This window comes from Rhea pennata, chromosome 2 (genome assembly GCF_028389875.1).
Source record: "Rhea pennata isolate bPtePen1 chromosome 2, bPtePen1.pri, whole genome shotgun sequence".
Lineage (NCBI taxonomy): Eukaryota > Metazoa > Chordata > Aves > Rheiformes > Rheidae > Rhea > Rhea pennata.
The window spans coordinates 104867703-104880361 of NC_084664.1; the positions used below are offsets into that span (position 1 = coordinate 104867703).

At 36.9% G+C, this 12659-nt stretch overlaps 1 protein-coding gene across 2 annotated transcripts in view; it reads right to left on the reverse strand.

Moving 5' to 3' along the window:
* Window positions 1–739: 739 nt before the first annotated feature.
* DOK6 (docking protein 6) overlaps window positions 740–12659 on the reverse strand; it is a 252314-nt gene continuing 240394 nt past the window's right edge. For both annotated transcript variants that reach the window (XM_062570068.1, XM_062570069.1), the window contains one exon: window positions 740–10168. In XM_062570068.1, the coding sequence (XP_062426052.1) occupies window positions 10029–10168 (140 nt within the window). In that variant the 3' untranslated portion in view covers window positions 740–10028. The remainder of the gene's footprint in view (window positions 10169–12659) is intronic.

Sequence of the window (12659 nt, forward strand, 5' to 3'; positions counted from 1 at the left end):
TCTATATCTGTGACTTTTGTATCTCAAATTCAGAGAACTTGAGAGCTGTTACAGAATAACAAATATCCGTAACTTTCCACACTGTAGGTGTTATTATGCTGCCAGGCAAATAGTATCATTTAGCTGGTAAATGCAAAGGGATATACACACACGCATGCACACGTACACACTCTTTAATGCCCAGGAGAAAACAAAGCACTCAGACTCTGTCACTGTCAAGTTATATGTAATAATAATTTATTATAAGGTTTAGTTGCACAAAAAAAAAATGAGAACATGGAAGATACATGGATAAATGGCGCAAAGCAGAAAAAAGCGTGACTGAGAACATTTACAAAACAATATACATACATACATGTGTGTATGTGTATATAGGCTGCTGAAACCTACAGAAGAACCACACAACAACAGAACAAACAAACAAAAAAATCCTCAAACAGAACTAGAAGGCAGACCTGAGAATTAGGATCTACACATCTTTTGGCCTTTTACAAATCTGCTTTATTCCTAAGGGTGGAATTCCACCCTTAGATTAGATGAAGGTGTCACCATGATGCCTAATAATCATATATGTCTGCATACAACAAACTGTATATGACTGGACCACCTCTGCTTGATTCCCCTTTTCTCTTGAAGCGTTAGTAAAAGTGTTGTTAAATATGACGGTTTTTTTTTTCTTGTCTTTTTTTTTTCTTTTTTTTTTCTTTTTTCTTTTTCTTTTTTTTTTTTTTTTTTTTTTTTTGTAGAAAGGGGTGGTCAGGGGAAGGCATCATTAACGCCTACAGCTCAGTTACCAGTTCCACTTGGTTGGCTAGGAAGGAGCATCAACAGCCTGACAGTGAAAAGCACATTTTGCTTAGCCTTCATGGGCACAGGAGAATAAGACTCTAGGCTCTTCTGAGAATAATGTGGACACAAGGCTTTTCTGAACTACTTGAGTGAAAATAACATTGTGCAGTTATCCTACACTCCAGCTAAAAATTTTAAAACCTAAACAAAAGGTCTTTTAGCCTAGCACTGAAGACGCAAGTTGTTTACAATGTCAAATGCCATCAGAAAACATCTCATTTTGGTTTTACGTACTCCTGAACACAGACACATACACACTACAAGGGGGTATATCTTTTTTTTTTCATTCACTTGCTAAAGGATTTTGGAAATATAGATGCTTGAATGTGAAGTTGATGAGGATACACAGAACTGTACTATTAATAAATTGTTTTATTTCCTGAGTTATCAAATGTCATAGCAGATACTTCTAAATTGTGCACAGCATTACAAGTAAAACCCTGTAGCATTGGGACGTTTCTTTGATGATCTCACTAATAAATATCAAAATACCAAAATGATAATGTAATGAATTTGATTACATTTAAATTCTCTGTCAGAACTCCTGATACAGAAATATCTATTAACTGAGAAGTTGGTATTGTTTCATTGTGTTTAGAGACAGAATACAACCCTAAAAGGGAGAGGTTGAGGTTAAGTGCTTGCAAGACCACACTGTTTTTTGTATTTCTGGTGATGCCCTTATTTCTTGTCTCCCCTGGCTCCTGTAGCTTTTCTGTACTTTTCTTTTTTCAAAATAATTGCTTATTTTTGAGATTCACGGAAGGAGGAAAAAACAAATATGTAATGCACATCTTTGCAGTTATTTAATCTTTTTAATTCAAATTCCATAGACACAGTACTTCTACCAGGATAGTTCACAGGGAAAATATCACATCACACATAGCATAATAAGAACAATATATTATTTTTTTCAATAAACAAACCCAAAGCAAAGCTTCATTTTCATACTGTCATAATATCAGTGAACAGCAGCTGAACATAAGACTGAAACAAATAAAAGCAAAAAGGAAAACAACCCAAACCTCAACCTTATCAATATTCACATTAGCTTACAAGCTAGTAAATTCTGCACAGAAGAAACTTCCAAAAGTGTCATTTGAAATGTAACATATAAACTCTTTAAATGTTTGTAGTGTGGCAGGATTGGACCCAATAAGAGTCAATTTGATTTGCCAGGGTTTGGATATGTAAATTGCCTTTCCAGTGTAAAATGGTTAAAAAAAATGTTTCTTTTCAATATTTTCTGTATAGTTGTCCTTTTTTTTTTTTTTTTTTTTTTTTTTTTGAAACTTTTACTTTAGGGTAAACTTAATCAACAGTAATTTGGAAATTTTATCCTGAGCATTTATTGTGCTCTTTCTTTCCTAAATAGTTAAAACAAAAAAAAATCAAGCAAATAATATGACACAACCATAGTTAGCAGCTGGCTCAGAATACTACCCAAACTGTTGTATTTTTGCTGCTTTAAAGCCTTAGAAATGTTGCTGAAAGGAGGTTAATATAATAAAGCACACTTCTATTAAACAACTGACTCTTGAATCATTGGATAACTACTTTTTTTGTAGCAGTAAAATGGACCTATATGATTTTAAGAAAAGGAAAAGTAGATATTTTTTTTTGCCTGATAGGGTACATAAAAAAGGTAAATGTCTGAGTCCCGTATTCAACAGAAAATTCTGTGATTTGTACTATTGCCAAGTCCTTTAACAGCTTAAACTCATTATCTCTTTAAAAAAAGAAATCTGAGAAAAAAGAATATTTGAAATCAGTCTTTGCTGGGACTTCTGAGTGTAGGAGAAACACTCACCAGAATTTGGACCCACAGAGAAAATATTAAACTCACAGTTTATGATAGAAAGCGAAAGTTTGTGATAGAAAGTGAAAGTAAGACCAGTATGTTACATCATCTCCAGTTATTCTCCTTAAATATGTTCCTATACTTTAAAGATTTCTGTGTCCCTATAGTATCTTCACGATACTGCCAGTTCTCCTTGTCTTCATGTCGCCTTTGGCTGTGAGTCTTTGGATAAAACAGGGTTGCTGTTAGAAAACAGAGGACACTTCAAGGGCTGGACCCACCGCAGACCGCATGAACCTGGATTCCCCCGGGCTCCCGCGTTAGGCAGGGTAGCGCAGCATGAAACCCTCTCTCCCACCAGCAACCTGCCCTAAATTTTAGGCACCTTTTCTAATAGGCACTAAAAGTTTCTCAAGCACGCTCAGAAATAACTAGTTTTAACTGGTTGCGCTGAGCAACTTAATCATCTAACTCCTACCCTAGTCTTATTCCAGGAACAGGGGAGGGGAGGATCAATGCAGCCTATTTAAAGGTTAGGTGCTATCAACATTTTCTAGTTAGGTGGTAGGTGTGGATGCTAGCAAATTCCTGAAAGATTCAAATAAGAAATCCGACTTCAGAGAAAGAAAAGTGTTCAGAAGACTGACCTCGCTGTTGTCCTGTTTATTCTGTTTGTCTCAGCAGGGTTTTTTCCAGAATTGATGGGAGAAGCTTTCTCACAGAGGTCTGTCACACCATTTCCTAATTAGACGCATAAGGCTGGAGCACCTGTGTACATATTTTCATCTATCATAAATGCAGATGCTGTTATTATCACCTTGAGTTTGATTGGCTCTGAAATACTCTAAATCAATTTTAGTAATATCTTGCAGTTGTAATTCCACAAAATCATGTGATGGCAGTAGTGATGTGCTGTACAAAGTACTATTATTTAGCATCTGTATTGCCTAAAGTGCTTTAACTCGATTGCTCCATTGTTCTTCCAGCCATGCTAGGGAAAGGGGGTCCAACACTATTGTGCCCACTGTTACGGAAAAGTTTGGCCTGTGAGTTGAACAAAGCACAAAACACCAATCCTTGTAAAGCCACAATAATTTGAATGCTCCAGAAAGATCTTTTTTGTATTCGACATGACCCAGTGCTATGCACCTATAATGTCTCCTAAATTCTCCTAATCTTTTGAGAGATTAAAGAATCTGTTTTATTTTTCTTGATTTCTTATCCTATCTTTTTTCTTCTGCTTCATTATGCTTCTAAAATCTTCTTCTCTCTCTTTTTCTATGATGGTGTTTTTCAAAGAGCCAAATGGAACTGAGAGCAGTGAAAAAAGGTGAGCATACATCATACTTTGGTAGGGAGTCACAATTCTGTTTTCTATACTGCCCGTTTTCCTTACAATCTTCTTAAATCAGTATAACTCACAAAAAGCAGTTTTAGAACATAAATAGCTCCTGCCACAGCCTGTCATCTAAGGAAAATCAAGAAAATCAATAATTAACATCAACAAGGGCAACTTTATTTTCTATCATTTATTTTGTTTCAGCAGCAGGAGCAGTGATGAGAATAAACATCTAACTGTAATCTTTAGTTTTGTAATTGGTATCAAATTGTCAGAACAGTTGGTTAATTTTGTGTTATTTTATATGCCTATTGCAATCTTGCTATCATACAATGCAAAAAATTGTGAAAAGAAAGAAGTAGCCTATACTAAAAATGAGGGTTAACTTCATTTATGTCAAGTACTGTTAAATAGAAACAAAAAAAACCTACTGTAAAATGTATCCATTCAGTCTCAGGACTGTAAGAAGAAAATGAGGTAAACACATTTAACCTCATGAAGGGTTTCTGTACTCAAGGAAAAAACACAAAACAATGAAGTCTTAACCCTTCTTTGGGACTATCAGTGTAAGATTTTAGAAGATTTACTGCTTCATCTTAAAGATTCAGAGCTTGCATTCAATTAAAAAAGAAATCTTTTCTCCATCATGACTTGCTGCACTCATCACACCAACATTTTAAAATGCTCTAATTTTAATTAATCATCCTTAAAACTCAATTATTCTCATGTCTGTTTTAACCATATCCATAAAAGTCTGCCATGCTGCATATGAATGCAAAGATGCAAGAAGCACCTTTGTATAGTGAAACTTCAATTTTCTCGAGTATAACCAGTTTATCTGTGGATTCCAATCTTCAGAATCCACGGGTGAATCGGTGTCTAAGCGTAATACCATTCAAATAATTGCTGAGTACATACCGCCTTCCCATAGCACCTTTTACTGTCTTGTAAGGCTTGGACACAGAAAGACAAACTTCTTATTATAACAGGATACTCAATATACTTTGACATTTCTTTCATTCAAACAAATGCATGTACTTGTTCCCAACATAGCACATCTTTTTATCTAAAATCAAAAGCAAAGATTATTTATTTTTAATATCAAGAATATACACGATACCCTATATGGAGTTCAGACTTTGCATCCACAAAATTAATACATCAAACCTTAAACCCTTCAATTTTGAAGCTGTGCTACTACAATGCTATGCACCATTCTTCTACTAACAAAATATAGGCAGGTACCCCATTAGTTGTCTATGGTGAAAAATACAAGGTTCTAATATATACTTGCTATGTAATAAGTTATCTTGGAAAGAGTCACAAATAATTGGGATAATATATGGAAAAACAAACTTTCCAATGCTCTTGGATCTATTCCTATAACCAAACAGTAGCTTTCTGCACTTTCTCCACTATCTGCTTCATTCTGTTTATGGATAAAAGCCACATTTATTCCTTTGCAGTATGTATAAAAAGGAGCTAAATACAGTGACACACTCGCATATAGGCGATGCTAGATTTCATGTTATAAGGGGTAGCAATTCAAGAGATGGATATTTTGACATGGAAAACCACCATGTAGTTTCTAGGTTATCAGTTGAAAACTAGCAAATGTGGCTGGTGAGTTAAACATGAATAGGGGTTTATATGCTGTGGACTGATGCTCTTTGTCAGTTCCTAGTGCTCTAATATCTGAAAAATCATTATCCTTTGTGGTAACATCTACTACACTGGAGAGCAAAAACTGAACAAGCACAAAGTTCCGATAAATGCCATTCAGTGGTCTGATTAATATCCTTTTTTAATTTTTGCCATGAACCCATAAGGGTCTTTACAGTCTGCCTGCATGTAGCATCTACTAAATAAACGGTGCCTGTAGGCATTTAAATTATTTAAATAATCTAAATTATTAGATTATACTATAGAGAACATTTTAAAAGATTTTTGACCTCAGACATTTAATTCTAACTTTTGCCCCAGCAAAGTCTTACCAGCTTGCAAGACTTGATTAGATATGTGTTTGTAGCTTCTCAATGTGATTTCTATCCCCAAGTTGTTAAATAAAAAAATTCCAGAAATACCATTGCAGACTTTTGCCTGAACAAAAGAGAATAGCTAGTCTAACAAATTTACTTGGTTTGTCAATAAATTTTCACGCTTTCCTTGCTGGATTTTGGGGAAAAAAGTCAAGAGCACAATTTTGTTTAGCCTACATACTTGTGAGATACTGGAGTCAGAGCCCACCAAAGTACAGCCTGAACATTTATTCAGGAAGACTGCAAACACAATGTTTTAAGACATTCTTCTTTCTCTTTGCTTTAACACAGGCAAGCAAATTTGTTCCAAAGAATATACTCACAGATGATCTAAACCATTAATAATATAACGTAGCTGCTTTAGAAGGGGGGCTACTCAATTACCTTGGCATCATGTTTATGATTTATTACCTATCTCCTTCAATTTCTCCTTTTCTGTGCCAAGTGAATTCAAAATCAAAAGTACCAGCATGCATCAATCAATAATATTCACAGCTAAGAGATATTAGTAGCTACATTTAGTAATGTTGTCTGTTATTTTTTATAAGAATTAATATTCAGTTATCAAGGATCATGTTTTAAAATGTAAAATCACAGTTACAGAAATATTTTCATCTGACTCTTCCTCAGAACTGAAGACAACGGCCTTATGTTAATTTTTTTAATGCACTAACTCTAAATTTTGTTTTCAGTGGTTGCACCTGGTTACCACTGAAGACATTTGGTTGCCCTCCTGCTCTTCACAGCGCATTAGCTAGAAACAGAGAGCTCTTCTTGGGTCAGGAGTGGGCATATTATTATCTGTGTGCCTTGCGCATGAAGAAAGCCGAGACTTGAACAGGGACCATGGGGTACCCAGGCATTTTTTTTGCCCCTGTTAGTCTCTAGGCAGGCAGCTCTACCACGGGTGCCAAAAGAGTTTCCTTCTGGCAGAACCACTAGGAGCTGGACAAAGTTGTCTCAGTGGGGAATCGCTTGTATTATCGACAGGCATATGTCAGGAATTAAAGTAATTCCATGAAAACAGAAAATTCTGGCAAACTATTGGTCTGGTGCCTGTCTGGTTCTCATGAAGCTTTCCTGAGGAACATTTCTGGAAGTGATACAAATACACAAATTTTACAGTGGTATCATCTGCTGTTCTGGACTGCCACAAACGGCAAACTCCACCTGCCACTGAATATCTTTGTGCTCCAGGTGCCCAGTTTCATTTGACTGTGTTACAGGATACTATGAAGTTGCATACTTAACTTTCAGTGTGGATGTGTTCACTGTCTGAAAGAAAAACATGTTCCTGATAAGTCAGTTTTGCTTTTTGTTGACTCAATTCTCTGGCTTTGTCCTGCAGTTCAGTTTTCTAACTGCTGCTATGAGATGACACGTCACAACTTTTTATTAATGCATAGCAGCATAATGTAGCAAACCCAAAATATTTAGTAAAATTCCTCTAGATAGCTAATCCCCTTTATTTTTTGTTTTTGGAAACATTATCTACATTTTCATTAACTGAACATTACTCATGCACTGTATAGGAAGACAAACTCATCTGGGATAGACAGCAACGTTTCTGTAGGAAATGGAAGGAGTGCACTTCCATATAGTTCTTATGTTCTTATCGAAAAAACAGCTAAAGGACTAGCTTTAGAATTTAGATAGGCTTTTAATGTGGGCACTGAATCTATAAAGTGATTCTGATACTCTCCAGTTTTCCTTTTTCCTGTTTTGGGGCCAAAAAGAATATATAAGCATTAAATGACCAATATTTAAGCCACTAAGAAAAATAGTTACAGATACAGCATAGAAACCTGCAAAACATACTGGAAACTTATTCCAAGGAATTTTTTTAAAAATGTATATTTTTAGGGCAAGGAAAATGATTACACTTGCATAGAAATACAAATAATTGGCCAGTTCCTCAAAAGGTGTATATTTGGTGAAGCTCCATTAAATAACAGAACTATGCCAGCTGAGCATCTATCCTTTTGTATCACACTTTGCATGCAACATTTGCAAACTGGAAATTTTCCCAAAGCAAAATGTCAGCTACATTTTTTTTTCTTAAATGAACGTGTGAAAGAAGCTTCGTTGATGGGTACAGCTCAGAGAGCACCACAGGTACAGCTCCCTGCCAGCATGGGAGAACAGTTTTTCATTACTGTGTTAGCTCATCAAAACTTTCTCTGTAGGGAGCCATTCTATTCCTGAGTGTGGCAGCACTGTGAGAAGGAGAAGAGGTAGTGAATGAGACAGGAAAGGAGAGCAAAAATAAAGCTGGTTGTGGTGGGGTGCAACTGTTTCACTCAAATGGATCACAAAGCTTTTTTATTCAGCAGCTGCTCACTGAGTGTAGAAATCTGTATGTTTGTAAGGTCTATTAGCCTGTAAAACGTTTGGAGAAAAGCTGGACATACTATATCAGTAAATGTTTAATCAAATGCAGAAATTTATTCTCTACTTTTTTATACTATATATATGTATATGTGTGTGTACATATAAAACAACCCAGTAGCACTTTTTCAGTTAAATTATAATAGATAAAACTGATTGTTTAATTGGAAAACAGTCTATGTGTCTCTTTCTTGACATGCTTCCTCAACCTGTCCTGAGAAATAACTAATGAGAAGAATTCCTCTTGCAATCATGGCAGTGGGGTCCATCCCAGGAACAGAATGCAAGGGCTGCTCATACAGTAGCAAGACAGCAGATTTTTCTCTCCACATTTTCAAATGTTTCAGGGCATCGCAAGAAGTACATAAATATTTGATGCCACTCACAAGAATCTAAGTATTTAGAATAGGTAAAATTTGTTCCCTGCCTACAGGTATGCCTTCCAACTTATTCCCTCCTTACTGATTACAAATAACCTTCTACAGTTCATTTTTTAAAGACATTTTCTGAAGAAAGAAAACTTCCATTGAGATGTACTCATCATCCTTTTCAATGTAAACTGATACCTGATCCATGTTCATATAGTACAGAATATGCATCTAAAACAAGTATCTGAGAAAGAAACAGAGAAAATCAAAGCAACACTTACCAGAAAGACAAGACCAGAGCTCAGTTTCTGTACCATATCTGGCCCACAACATACAATACGAGATTGGCAGTCAGGAATGCAGCCCACATTTATTTGTCTGAAGAACAGTTTTCCTGCTGTTTGAAGTTATGCTTGCAGGCATGACTATTTAAACAATTTGCAAACGAGAAGACTTCTTGGCAGTTCCAGGGGATCTACTTTGCTGCTTATAATGTCAAAATGCATCATCATGAGCAGCTCTTAGAGGTATTCATGGGAGTTATGTGCATATTAGTAAGGGAAAGATTTGCGTCCCAGGAATTTAAGGTTAGACACACACTAGGTAGTAATCTTCTCTTAATGCACCAAATTCCATTCTCAACAAATAACTAAGTATTTGCCTGCTACTCCAGTACTTATTGGAGTCTGATCCGAGTAACACTCAACCTTCCAAATAATTAGCAACTTTACTTGATTCTAAGGGTAACATCTACATTATCTATGCTGTTTATTTGATTGGCAGCATTTCAACAATTCCAGTTGGAATCAGTGGGCTGCAACAAGGACCTAAAAACATTATCAGTGAAGATGAGCGGACCTGACAATGGAGATGGGTAGGAAGACCCTAATGTCAAAATGCGTCATCATGATAGAGCCCAGAGCGGGCCTTCTCCTGTCATGCAGAAACCTTCACACCAACACAGTTTCAATTGTTTCAATCACTTTCTTACAACACAAATGCTTCCCCTCCCCCCCCTTTCTAAACATATTAACAAAAGGAAAGATAAAATAAATAAATAACGACTTAGCCTCTGCTTCAGGGAAGCTGCTTCTTCAGGGTTCAATCTTTGCTGTGACCAGGTTGGAGCTGGCAGGCCTCAGTTTTCACTGCAAATTGTGGGTGTGGAGGGCACACGTTGCTTCCTGACCCTGGTGGCAAGCTCCAGGCTACACTGTCTCTCTCGGCCGACCGCTCTCCGGGTGTCATTGGATGAGGCCTGAGCTGTAGCTGAATCCGTAGCTGCCGGCCAGTGCCAAGGACTGCTGGTGCTCCTCGTCCTGCTCCGAGGGGTAGCTGGGAAACGTCTGTGCCCGAGACACCTTCCCTGGACCAAGACTGTGACCTAGAGATCAGAGATAAGAGTAACGAATACCTTACAAAATGTTATTTATAAAATTTTACCATAACTCTCCTCCCTGAATTTATTTGGGTCCTGTTAGTCACGAGCACTGGGCTCCAGCGGACTGATCTGGAGTTTCCTGGCCCATGGGCCCATCGGTGGGGAGGGCCAACCTCCGAGGTTGCGATGAAGGTATCTCTTGCTGTACCAGCATCACTGCCTGGCTGCCACCTAAGCCTCTGCACAGAGGTGCACCAGCCCAAGCAGAGGACTGCGCCGAGACATAGCGCAAGGAGGGGCTGCCTTCTCCTAGCAGACCTGGCAAACAGAAGTCACTGCGCTTTCCGTGTTTTCCATTGAATGTGGTGCTGCCAGCACGCACTGAGAGCAGATCTACCATGCTGGGCTCTTCTGGGGCTTAAAAGGAAGCTTTTTTTGCCCACGCCTGAAGCACAACTGGAAAATAGATGCCTACCAGGAAAGCTAACCAGACCCAACTCTAAAAATAATTTAGAGTCAGAATTTTCCTTTTTTCTTTTCTTTTTAATTTTCAGAATACCACATCTATATATTTGATACCTTGTTAATCTCAATGATATTTGATAAAGCTGATAAAGAACTTACTTATGCACCTCTCATGTATCTGAAGCCCTGCTTACCTCAGAGAAGTGATGCCAGTGGTTTCAGAGAGATTAGTAACACAAATGTCATTTCACAAACTTATTGTCGCTAGAATATAGGATGTTAGTTTGTGTCAGGTAAACACGCACAGTCATTTCAAGATCAGCCTTGAGATGGGATATAGTTTTTGTGGGAGAACACTGGTTTGGAAGAAGTATATCTGCGATCTTTTCTCAGAAGTCCTACTGAGTTTCATATAGTCATGGCTTGTTCACTCCCAGTCGGGGAGGTGGGAAATGATTAGTGAAAAAATCAAAATAAACCAATGATAAAACTTAGAATACGGCTCAAATGATTATTATCTACTCTGATCACTCACCCATTGCAAAATACCTTTTTGGCAAAGCATATATTTTTATGCCGAATAATTCACTTCACATTGAAACATTTCAAAATAACTGTCAGTTTGCTAGACTGACCTACTAATACTGGAACTAAGAATGCTGCTGACTGCGTTTGGCAAAACTTTATCATTAGTGTTGTACTTGGAAAAGTCTGGCTTTTTTAACAGCTGTTACTGCCTGCTACATGAAAAAAAAAAAAACAACTCAGTTCACCCAAAGATGATATATCAGTGGCAATACTAGAGCCAAGAGAGAGAAAAAACAAAAACAGCAAAAAGAGAGAAAACCCACTAAATGAAAAACAGAACAAAAGCTACATCTCAGTGACACTGGAGACAATAAAAGTATAGTCCGAATTCTCTTTCATAGTACGATAAAGCAGAATGATTTCTGCATGTATATCTGGATTATTCATTCACTAGATTAAATTCACATTAGCTATCAAAGCCTTGACTGAGATGCCAAGTTTAAACATTTTCTGCTTCAGGAAGTTTTTGCCTCAAATTGAATTAAAATATACCATAGCTATAAGGTCTGAGCTGCAAACTAAATTACTGAAAATCCAGATAGTAAATTGTCTGAGAATAAACTGAAAATAATCTGAAAAGTTTTACTTTGAGCAAATTTTAACTATGGAGTTTAACCATTGGGTGCTTTACACATTTTTACTTCTATTCAGGATTTGCATTGCAGATAGTGTTAGGGTTTTTTTTTTTTTTTTTAATCTGTACAAACCAATCTATAGAAAGTTGCATGGCTGTAACCACTGTTAATTTTGAGTTTCAAATCAGTCGTTTTTCTTTCTGATGATGTAAGGCTATGTTTTCTTTTTACTCAGAGATTAGAATCATGTAGTCTTTAATGGCCCATAGGGAACTTTTCATCCAGCCACATGACTGGTTCTGCAAATTTGTTTCCTTCTCACCAATAAAGATCATTAAAATATGTCAAGGTACAATTTTCTTCTGTTCAGTTAATGTATCAAAAAAAAAAAGTAAAATAAACAAAGAGACTCTGCAACAAGAAGCAAGACTAGAAACACTTGCCAGTCAAGTGTGCTCTGTCTCTGATCTGACTAATTTCAAATTCCTTCACCAGCTCTGGTAAAGTGACTAAGAGCTCCCCCTGCTAAATTAATTTCTAGCCAAGGCATTAAGTCTACCTCTTAAAATACAGAAGATGAATTGAACATACTAGGTTAAGAAGGAAATTAAATTCAAGTCTTCCATTTCCTGAATGTATACTTTAGCTGCGAGCGCTTCCCTTACTGATCTTTAAAAAGAAATTTGTAGCCACTAAATCTCACAACAGCACTGATTTAAGCTATTCTGCAACCAAAGGGGTTAATGAGGCTAAGTAACTTCTTCCCTGGCTGCGTATGCGCTCAGACAGGGAGATTGTCTTAGATCTGAAGGATTAAAAGCTGCTGAACAGAGCCACAAAGGCTAAGACACCAGGGCTCAGTCCAA